Source organism: Spermophilus citellus (assembly GCF_964194105.1).
Source record: "Spermophilus citellus genome assembly, chromosome: 10".
Taxonomy (NCBI): domain Eukaryota; kingdom Metazoa; phylum Chordata; class Mammalia; order Rodentia; family Sciuridae; genus Spermophilus; species Spermophilus citellus.
The window spans coordinates 127,308,361-127,319,689 of NC_138197.1; the positions used below are offsets into that span (position 1 = coordinate 127,308,361).

The 11,329-nt window shown below is 51.7% G+C and overlaps 1 protein-coding gene across 1 annotated transcript; it reads left to right on the forward strand.

Moving 5' to 3' along the window:
* Positions 1-413: 413 nt before the first annotated feature.
* POLR2F (RNA polymerase II, I and III subunit F) lies at positions 414-10,077 on the forward strand. Its single transcript, XM_081309215.1, has 5 exons — positions 414-559; positions 2,477-2,546; positions 5,025-5,155; positions 9,607-9,678; positions 9,909-10,077. Exons 1-5 carry the CDS (start codon positions 540-542, stop codon positions 9,997-9,999), a joined length of 384 nt encoding a protein of 127 aa, XP_081165341.1. The 5' UTR covers positions 414-539; the 3' UTR covers positions 10,000-10,077.
* The last annotated feature ends 1,252 nt before the right edge of the window (positions 10,078-11,329 follow it).

Genomic DNA, 11,329 nt, shown 5'->3' on the forward strand with positions numbered 1-11,329 from the left:
CTCCTTCACCCCCACCCTCTGGGAGTGGGGTCAACTGGGACACCCAAGTTAATACTGCGACAGGGCCGATCCCCTAACCTCCACCCAAGCTAGATAACAGAGCCCTTATCCTGACCCCCGGTGCCTGCGGCAGGTGAATCCCCTCGGGAGGATTAAGATAGCCGAGGTCCCCATTGGGTGACAGGATAAAACTGAAACCTCACCCTATTGTTAGGCCCCCGCTGGTGTCCCCTCCTCATGCAGAGCGGCTGGCGGGCTCCGAGTGACCACCGCTCTCGCGCGGGCGCCGGGCACAAAAGCTGCGGAATTCCAGGCACGAGTGCCGCAGCCAGCGGCTCTGGTTACTATGGTAACCAGCAGCCCACGCGGCGCGTGCGCATTTCTGCCGCGCCTCCGGCTTCCCGGAAGTGGTTTCCTCGGGGGTCACGGCGCAGGCGCAGGCGCAGGATACGCGGGTAACACGCTGGGCGGAGGGTGTCTACCTGTGGCTCTGCGCGCGGGTCAGGACAGGGGCCTGGGTCACTGAAGCAAAGGGCGTCATGTCAGACAACGAGGACAAGTGAGTGCGGGAGTGGAACGGCCTTCGCTGGAACCTCGGGAGGGACGGGTGAGGCGGGGCCTGGACGAAGGCGGGTGGGGAACCTGGCGTCGCGCGGTGTGTCGAGGGGCCGGCACTGGAGCGTGCACCGGCCCGAAGCTGGGCAGCGGCAGAGTGGAGCAGCGGGAAAGCTGAGTTCCAGCAGACTGCACCGAGCAGTGCACCACTGTGTCGAGGGTGGGATTAATATATTGAGATGAATTAAGTGGACCCCAGCTCTCCAGGCGCTCCCTTTCTGGAAGAGGGACAGACCCATAGGCAGACCCTGCGGGGGTCGTAGCAGTGGAAATAGCGAGTGAGAGGCCTCCAGAGGATGGTGTGATGTAGCAGAGGTAGTGAGAAGAGGGTTTAAATTCTGGATTTTTTTCTTTTTTTGTACCGGGGATTGAACTCAGGGGCACTTGACCACCGACACTTGACCAGTCCTATTTTGTATTTTATTTAGAGACAGGGTCTCATCGAGTTGCTTAGCACCTCGCCGTTGCTGAGGCTGGCTTTGAACTCACGATCCTCCTGCCCCAGCCTCCCAAGCCCCTGGGATGATAGGCGTGCGCCACCGCACCCTGCGGGTGGGGGCGGGGGAGGAATTGATACTGAAGATCGAACCCAGGGGCTCTACTGCTAAGCCACATCCCCACTCCTTTTTTAAAATTTTTTTTTTTTTTTTTAGTTATAGGTGGACGCAATATCTTTATTTTATGTGGTGCTGAGGATTTGAACCCAGTGCCTCATGCATGCTAAGTGAGCACTCTACCTCTGAGCCACAACCCCAGCCCCCAACTCCTTTTTTAATTTGAGACAGAACCTCACTAAATTACCAAGGTTCTTCTGAGTTGTTGAGCCTGGCCTCAAGTCTGTGATCCTCCTGTTTCAGTCTCCCGAGTCTCTAGGATAATAGGCATGTACCACTACACCCAGCTTGTAGTAAGATTATGATAGAAGGGAGAGAGAGAGAAATTGGGGACAGTGAAGTTGAACAGCTTTGTCACAGATTTTGCACCAAGAGAGCACTTGGGATTAGGATTGTGGAAGGGAGGAAAAAGAAAAGAAAGGTGGGTTTTGTTGTTGGGTTTGTTGTGGGGTTTCGGGGGTTTTGTTTGTTTTGTTTTGGTATTGGGGATGGAACCCCAGGGCTTCATGCATGCTGTACACACTACCACTGAACTGTATTCCCCAGTTTCAAATAAGTTTTTTGTTTTGTTTTGTTTTTTTAAGATGGGGATATAGCTGGCTGCAGTGGTGCATGCCTATAATCCCAGTGACTTGGGAGGCTGAAACAGGAGGATCACAAAATCAAAAACAGCCTCAGCAACTTAGCAAGACCCTGTCTCTAAATAAGATATTTTTTAAAAAGGGCTGGGAATGTGGCCCAGGGGTTGCACCTGGGTTCAATTCCGGGTTAAAAAAAAAAAAAAGAGGAAATAACTATGTTTAAATGTAATTCAGTAGAGAAGGAAACAGTGATGATGAATGAGTCTTAGCAAAATTGGGGGGACCCATGGGGTAAGATTGAAGGAGTAAAATGAGACAAAAGTTTGATTTGATCATCAAGTAGATAGTTATCAAGTGCCACCTACAGATCAGTTGAGATATTCAGATCTCTGACTCTCTGACTTTTTTTTTTTTATGGTACTAGGGATTGAACACAGTGGTGCTTAACCACTGAGCCCCATCCCCATCATCCCCAGCCTTCTTTTTTTTTTTTTTTTGAGACAGGGTCTTACTAGGTTGCTTACAGTCTTAAGTTGCTGAGGTTTGCTTCAAACCTGTGATTCTCCTGCCTCAGCTTCCCGAGCCACTGGGATTACAGATGTGCACCTCAGTCCCTGGCTCTACTTCTGATAAGGTTCTAAGTGACTGATCTCTTTTCCTGAACAGTTTTGATGGTGATGACTTTGATGATGTGGAGGAGGATGAAGGGCTAGATGACTTGGAGAATGCTGAGGAGGTGAGTATTCAGCCTTAGGCTCCTACCTCTACAGTTCAGCTGCCAGATGGCAAGGCAGGTGATAATTGTCTAATTGTTCTGACTCTTCTTTGTGGTCCAGGATACTGCCATAGTCATTCCCAGTTGAAGTGTTTCAGTCCTGGGTAGCAGAGCGATCCTGTGGGGCCCATTTGGTCTATAGCCCCAAACTAATAGTTGAAACATCGCTGTCATTTATTCAGCAAATGTGCTGAATATTTATTATCTGACAGGTGCTCTGCAAGTTGGGGCTCTATAGGGAGCCAGAGGGCAAGTGGCCTGGGATAAGGCTGCATAGGTAAGCAGGGCCAAGATCAGGCAAGATTTTGGAGCCTAATGCCAATAGGAAGCCAAGTTTTGAGCTAGGACTGGCACAATCCAGTTTTCATTTTAGAATGCAACATTCTGGGTTGGGTGTCATAGCTCACACATGTAATCCCAGCAGCTCAGAAGGTTGAGGCAGGAGGATCATAAATTTAAAAGCGAGGTGCTAAGTAACTCAGTGAGACCCTGTCTCTAAATATTTAAAAATACAAAATAGGGCTGGGGATGTGGCTCAGTGGTCGAATGCCTATGAGTTCAATCCCTAGTACCAAAAAAAAAAAGGAATGCAACATTCTGACTTCAAGAAGAATGAGAAGTGGGGCTGGGGATGTGGCTCAATGGTAGAGTGCTTGCCTGGCACACATAAGGCCCTGGGTTCAATCCCTACATCCAGATAAATAGACAAAAAACAAAACAAAAATTCCAAGAGTAAGGAGTGTGTTAGGGACAAGAGAGAAAGACCAATCAGGGACCTCCAGGTGAGTGGCCCAGGGATTAGATGTGGGTGCTGGTAGAGTAAGTGATGAGAAGACAGAGAGAGATTTTAGTGGGTTGGATATGAAGCTGAGAAAGTCAGATGCCTCCCAGTTGTTTTCCGACTGGAGCAGCTAGATGGATGGATTGCCAGTTTTGAGGATAAAAAATTTCTTTCCTGTAAGATTGAGGGAGAGAGAAGAGCTGCATGTCTCCTGGAGAGAGATCCCTCAATTTTTTTCAGGCTGGAAGCCGAAGCCCTTCTGTTTTTATTTTCTTTCTCTGCCCGACACTCTCAGGTACCCATCTGTTCACTTGAGTCAGAAGCTTTCTCTACCCTTTGGTCCCCTTTCTGTCCCTGTTCTTTTGATTGTGTCTCCTAGATGTGCTCTGTCCTGCCTGTCTCTCCACTCCTGGTGCCTTAGCCTGGCTGAAATGTCACTCTTCATTTGCTTCCTGGCAGGAGACTGTGGCCGGCCACCCTGCCCGTGTCTCGCCTAGTGCTGCTCTGCTTGCTGTCCTGTTACCATCATGTTTTTATCTGCCTGTGGGATTGATCACTACTGGGCCCCTCGGTGGTCTCTCTGCTTTGCTCTTGGCCCTATATCATGTTCTCAACAGAGTACACAGAGCTTTCCTTTTATCTGTTCATTTTAAATTTTTTTATTTTTGGTACTGGGGTGCCGCAGTCTGGGCCCAATGTAGGTTCAAAACAGGAACTCCTTTATTATTCGAACTCCCTGGAACGCCACCAACCAGAAATCCTTCCTCCCGCACTTCCCCAACCAACTCCAACTCGAACTCTCCAGAACTCTCCAGGAATCCCCCGAGAACTCCAAAGTAGTGGGTGCCCAGGCGGACAGCAGGGGTCTAATATACAATTGAATACACCGCCTGACATAACCATCATCATCTCAATGGCTTGCTGGCGTCACCTCTCAACCACTCAGTCACCTCTCAACCACTCCATTCTGGCAAAAATGCCATGCGTCACTCGGCTCTGGCTCTCAGCACGGGGATTGAACCCAGGGGTGCTTTACCACTCACTACATCCCCAGCTACTTTTCTCTTTTATTTTGGTATAGGGTCTCACTGAGTTGCTTAGGGCTTCACTAAATGGATGAGGCTGGCCTCAGATCCTGTTGTCTCCGCCTCCCGAATTGCTGGGATTATGGGCATGCACCACCTTGCCCAATCATCAGTAGCTCTTCAGTGTGTGAATGTATGACTCTTCCTGCGCCACCCTGACTTGACCCACTGGCTCAGTGTCCCTGTCTGAAAGAGGGGTGTTTTTGCTTAGCTTTCTGCTTAGGGTGTGCTTATGGACTTCTTATAGGGCAACCAATCTGGGACCAGCCCATCTGGTCCTAGAAGTTTTTTGTATCACTCCCTTTTGGTTGAGGAACTGGGCTTTGGAATACCACTTATAATTCCTCTTCTGTATTACTGGGTCTGAGATTTTGGCAATGTTAGCTGACTCTCCAGACCTCTGGAATGGGGACTGTAATTCCTACCTCATAAGGTTGGTATGGAGATTAACGAGGTACTAGCAGTAGCATGGCTCTTGGCATCCAGTAAGCATTAATGGTGTTGGTCATCATTTACCCTCCCTCCACTCAAGGAAGGTACCCTGAAGTTTTCCTTTTTTGTCTTGGTGTCCAGGAGGGCCAGGAGAACGTCGAGATCCTTCCTTCTGGGGAGCGACCGCAGGCCAACCAGAAGCGAATCACCACCCCATACATGACCAAGTATGAGCGAGCCCGAGTGCTGGGCACCCGAGCTCTTCAGATTGCGTAAGTGTGGCCCCTTCACTGTCTTCTCCATCGGGTGGGCCACAGTGAGTGCTCTGCTATCGATCCTGCCCAGCCTGGCACTCGGAAACAAACCCTCCCTGCTCTCAGATCTGAACACAATGCATGCCAGGCATCGTGCTGGACTCATCCCTCAGAAGCCTGTAATCCAATAGGAGAGCATGAGAAGTAACTGAGAAGTCAAATAACATTGTAGGAGGAAAATAATGACCAACAACTAGAGGATGTCTGTTAGGTTGTGAAGCAAAACAAGAGTGTGAATTCAGAGCCCTAGACGATTGTGTGCCAGTAGTCAGGAGGGCTGCCCCAGCACCCTTGGGACTTAGCAGGTCCTTTTTTTCCCTGCCTGGTGTTGGGGCTCAAACCCAGGGCCTGTGCATTTAACTGGTTCTTTATTCAAGGGTGATCACAGCCCAGAATAGTGACGGGCTTTAGGGACTTGACAGTTAGCCGCCTTTCCTTCTTTGCCAAGTTTAGAAGAACAAGATCCAAGGAGAGTCAGTAGCTGGGTGGAGAGCAGGCTGTGACCTAATGAGCACAGTGGTGCAGGCCTCCCTGTGCCTCTGATGTCTCAGCCACATGGAGAACAGACCAGTGGCATCTTCTGCTGGCAGGCGTCTTTGAGCAAGCAGGCCTCTTGAAGAGGCTGGGCACAGGCCTTTTCCCCCAGGCTTACCTGGGCATGAGTAAGGGAGGGGACAGTGTGAGGTCAGTGGTGTTAGTGGTACTCTAATGTCATGCACTGGGATATGTGAGACAAGGAAAGGAATCCCTACGCCAAGCTTGTGACAGGCTAGTGCAGGGGGCTGTGGGAGTCTGGAGGAGGGGGGCTCAAGGAAGGAATCAGGCCAGGAGGCAAAGCAGGGCCTGTGTGCTGAGGAGTGGCGATGCTGTCTAGCACTAGACGTTTTTTTTTTAAGCAATATCTTTATTTTTATGTGGTGCTGAGGATTGAACCCAGTGCCTCATGCATGCTAGACGAGCACTCTACCACTGAGCCACAACCCCAGCCCCTAGCACTGGACTTTTCTTTCCTCTAGTCCAGTGACCACCTGTGATCTCCCTGTCTACCTTGATAAAGGTTTTTAGGGGAGGGCAATATTCTTACCTGTTTCTCAGCAAAAGCCCCCCTACCAGGCTGGTCGCACTGCTTGATTTTCTAAGTGAGATGAGAATCGTACATTCAGTGCAATATCTTTTGGTTCCATTGGGATCAGATCCTCCAGGCCTGCACTATCAATTATGGTAGCCTCTAGTTCCATGTGGCCATTTAAGTTTAGTAAAATCAAATAAAATAAGAAGTTTGGTTTCTGTCTCACTGGCCACATTACCAGGTAGTTAGCAGCCCTGGGTGGCTGGTGGCCGCCCCAAGGGAAGCACGGATCTATTTCCCTTTTGGAAGCTGCTCTGCAGGGCATACTCCTCCAGGCTAAAATGAACTAGCAGGAAGAATATTTCCTAAATTATTTTTCAAACAAATAGACTATAGATATGCAGTCAGTCAGCTCTTCGACACTGAGAAACTGCCGGTGCCTGTCAGGGAGATAGAGGTGGTAAGGAGATGTGACTTCCAGCCTGCTGGGTGTTTCTGCAGGAGAGCTGGACCTGTGCGAGGACCTAGGCAGAACCCAGGGCAGAAATGGGTGGTACTTTAGAAGGGGTACAGAAAGGGGGGGGCCCTTGAAGGGTTTAGGGTGCATGCCCATTTCTGCAGGGATGGATAAAGGGAGGTGGGTTTGTGGGTACCCCAGGTGCAGGAAGTGGCACAAGTAAAGGTTTAGTTAGAGGCAGATGGCTATGGGTTCTGGCAGCGGGTAGCCTGGGCACAACACTGTAAAAGATGCCCTAGAGCCCAAGTGACACTGGCATTCATCTGGTGGGCAGTGTGGAGCACTTCAAAGTGTTGAAGCCAACGTTTAGATCACTCCCAAGTCCAAGTGTCTTGGTTTTCTTGGGGAGCAAGGCATGGTCCAGCATGGAGCACTCTGTGTTGCTCCTTGCAGTTAAGGGATAAGACACCATCTGGTGCCCTTGGACAGACAGGCTTGTGACCTTGCACTCAAGTGCTGAAGTTTCCATTTGGTTCTTTAGCACCACCTGGTGGCTGGTGAAGTTGCTCATATTCTCTTCCTAAACAGGGGACGTGTGTGTATATGGAGACTACAGTGAGATATAGATTACTTATGGGTCCACCCTAGTTTGCAAATTGTGGGCTTGTGGTGGGCGCTGGATGATGAATGGCCTTGAGTTATTCATATCTTGAAAGGGAGACGGTACAGGAAGGTCAGGACAAGCATTTTGCTACATTCTTTAAAGCTTTATGTTTTGGGGACATTTGTTGAATTTTTTTTCTTGGTATTAGGGATTGAACCCAGAGCCTCACTCATGCTAAGCACATGCTCCTACTGAGCCACATACCCAGCTCTTTTTATTTTTTATTTTGAAGAGTGTCTTGGTAAGTTTCCCAGGGTGTCCTGGAACTTGCCATCCTCCTGTTTTGGCCTCTCCAGTAGCTGGGGTTTTAGGCTCGCTTCCTGCCCCTGGCTAAATACTTATTGAGAGAGGATATAGGGAAAGTTAAGCTTGGTTTCTGTCCTTGAGAAATATTCAAGCTTTTGAAAGTAACAGAAATGAGAATGTTTAATGATAAAATTAGTAATTGGTGGGCTGATTATCAGAGTAATTTGGGTATCTTTGTGAATGCAGATTCTTAGACCCCTTTATGAGAGATTCTGTTCAGAGGGTCTGGAGAAGGACCCTGGAGCCTGTATTTTTAGCATGCTCTCCTAGTAATTCTGGATCCATTAGTGTCAATTCAAGCTGGAATAATTAAGATGGACTTCCTGGAAGAGGCAGTAGCCTAGACTCAGTTTTCCCCTGTTTGTGTTTGGAGCCTGTGCTCTGGGCCAGGCAGTAACTGGGGCCTGCCCCGTCCCCCCTGTGGGGAATCACGAGTCCTGGGCCACCAGCCGCTCATGGTCTGTTGTGGACAGTGCTCCAGCGAGAAGAGAGAAGCACGTGTGCACTGAATGGGGTGCTGGAGGTGCAGTGGGCATTTCCAGGAGGTGTTCTGGCTCCCATGTTGGCATGCAGAGAAGGGGCTTGAGGAGGACTCAGAACAGAAACAGTGTGAATGTCCAGGGGCCTTAACTGTAGTCTACTGGTCATTTGGCTCGCAGCTGTGGAGGCAGGGAGGTCCCAGAGCATGGCTGAACATCGGGCGGGCCTTGTGCTGCATCCTCACCTGGCCGAGGGCGTCCCGTTGTGGGACAGCTAGTGTGCTGGCTACCTCAGAGCTCTTCCTCTTACTTATTTCATCTTTTTGTGGTGCTTGGGGACTGAACCCAGGGCCTTGTGCATGCGAGTCAAGCACTATAACAGCTGTGCCAGAGCCCCAGCCCTCTTTTCTCTTGTAAAGTCACTAATGCCATCCATCATGGGGCCCACCCTCATGACTTCATCTAATACTAACTACCTTCCAAAGGTTCCACCTCTAGATACCATTGACATATGAATTTGGGGGACACTTTCAAGCCATAGCACCAGGGAACTGTAGTAGTTGGTATGGCTTGAACGTGGGGTAAACTTGGGGAAGTGGCCTAAGAAGGGCTTGAAAGGTTAACAGGGAGCAGACTGACTTCTGGCCTAGTGGCCATGGGGAGTCCAGACAGGCTGGGAGCCGATGAGTGTCTGTGGAGGCTGGGAGGAGCCAGGCTGAAGAGCGGGGAATGCTAGAGCGGGAAAACGGGGCTAGGCACAGAGGCAGGGCCGTGGTGCTGGCTGCGGTGGTCAGGGTAGAGTGCACTTGTGGGTGGCATTTTCTGCCATGGCCGCAGAACTGGGGTCTGCAGTAGGAGCAGGCACGTTTCTTGGTGGGGGAGCTGACATGATGATTGTCATGTGGCCTAGTAATAAAAGCTTACACTTGTCACATTTATAACACCTTAAGTTTATAGGTCTTGAGCTTATTACATGGAGAGCCTGTGGGGCCCAAATGTTGGCTCTGCCACTTCCTGGCTGTGTGAACTTGGGCAAGTTACTGACCTCTCTGTGCCTCAGTTTCATTGTCAGTAAAATGAAAATCAAAATAGTGCTCACCTCCCATAGATAGTATGTGAAAGGAGCGGGCAGCAGCAGCTGGTGCGTAGTGAGCCCTCACCCAGGCGGGGGTCGTTTCCTTCATCTTGCAGTGGGGATGCTGAGATCTGGAGGGAAGTTAAGTGACTTGTCTGTGGACCATTTACATGTGCATGTTGGAGTCCATCTGCTGAGTCCGTTCTCTTCCCTCGGTGGGCAGCCTCTGGCAGTACCCTGTGTGCCACTCCCCACCGCACCTGCCTACCTAGAAGGTGACCTTGCTAGGTGAGGGCCGGGATGCTGGGCCCTTCCCCCTGTGCCTGCCATCTCTCCTGACACCTGTCCTGTGCCTGCAGGATGTGTGCCCCCGTGATGGTGGAGTTGGAGGGGGAGACAGACCCCTTGCTCATCGCCATGAAGGAGCTCAAGTAAGTCGCCCAGGCAGGCCCCTCTCGGGCTTCCCTGGCGGGGCAGTTGGTGCTTGTTCCCAGGATCCGGGGTCCATTCAAGAGTCAGCCTACCAGGAGGGAGGAGGGAGAGGAACGAGGGGACCAGCTGAGAGGAGGGCGTCACTGAGACATGGACCTCAACACTGTCCCTTCTGCTGCAGCGCTGGAGTCACCATCTCTCATGTATTGTGACTTCTCCCCTGCCACAGGGCCCGAAAGATCCCCATCATCATTCGCCGCTACCTGCCCGATGGGAGCTATGAAGACTGGGGGGTGGACGAGCTCATCATCACCGACTGAGCTGGAGCCTCCTGACCTGGCCACACCCAGTTTCTGTCCCCATTTTATACGTGTAAATAATAAACTGTTCCACCTTCCGCCCCGCTCCTCTAGCTGTGTGATGCCACCTCGTGCTTCTTCCCCATTCCCACCCTGCTACCCGGAGCGCACACTCAACACTTACCAGTGGCCCTGGGACTGTCAGCCCTTGGCCCCTGTGGCTTCCCCACATCCCTCCCTCCATCTCCCCGTTCACCAGAGCAAAGGCGGCTGCAGGGGAGATACCTCAGCTGCCTTCCCAGAGACAGACGAGTCTTTGTGCCCAGGGAGCTGGTTGCCAGGGAAACCCCCAATTTCCTTTCCAGTGGGGACTGGCTGCAGGGGCTTCTCCCTTCTCAGGAGTATCACAGAGCAGGTCTCATCAAGCCACCCATTGTTTCCTAAGGACCTGCCTGGAGCTCTTATCGAGGTCGGATCCCCTTTCAGGAGAGCGCCCCAGCAGGAAGCTTGGGGTTGCGTGGCCCTCCACCCTCCCCGCGCAGCCCCGCTGGGCAAATCAGCAGCTGGAGCAAGGGCTGAGCACCTGCTCATCCTCCCCACTCTGTCCTACTTCTCAGGCCACTGCCGCACACTGCCCTTCATGGCGCATCTCTGACCTGCCACACCTGTGCCCTGCCCTTCCCGCTGCTGTAAGATACCCTTTCCCTCTCCGGGGCTCCTGGTCCTCGGGCCTTTGCAGGGATGGCTTCAGCTGGAGCAGGGGCATCCCTTCCTTGGCCTAGGTACCAGCGGGGCTGCTGCTCTTCTCCACAGTGCTCACCCTGGCCCGGAGGCCCTGTCACCTGGCTCCCCGCTTCTGGGAGTAAGGAGAAAGGGTACAGCACACCCACATAGACAGGAGTAGGCAGGAGGGGAGATCGGGTCCCTGAAGCTTCCAGCCCAGCCTCCCTTCTACTGCCAGCTGCCTTCCAGGAAGAGGAGGAGCCCCGCTCTCCCACCTCTGTAGAGAGGCAGGGCCCCCACTATTGCGCCCAGGTTGGAAGGATGAGTGACCGCAAGTGTGGGCGGGGTGTTTTCTGCTCTGGAGAAGGGTTAACTCAGGGAGGGTGGACTTCGCACCCCTGCCACCCTCCTCCAAGCCCATGGAATCCTTTAATCAAGTTGGGTGCTGAAATTTCAGCTCTGAAATGCCGCCTTTGTGCCGGCATCCAGGCAGCCGCCCCAGAGTGCGGGGGTCACTTTCTTGGCCCCATTTCTCTAAATGGTCTCTTTGTTCCCTGCTGGGCCGCTCAGTATCAGATGTGATTAAAGGGAGATGAGGTTTGGGCCAGAGAGGAGGAGAGTTAACCCT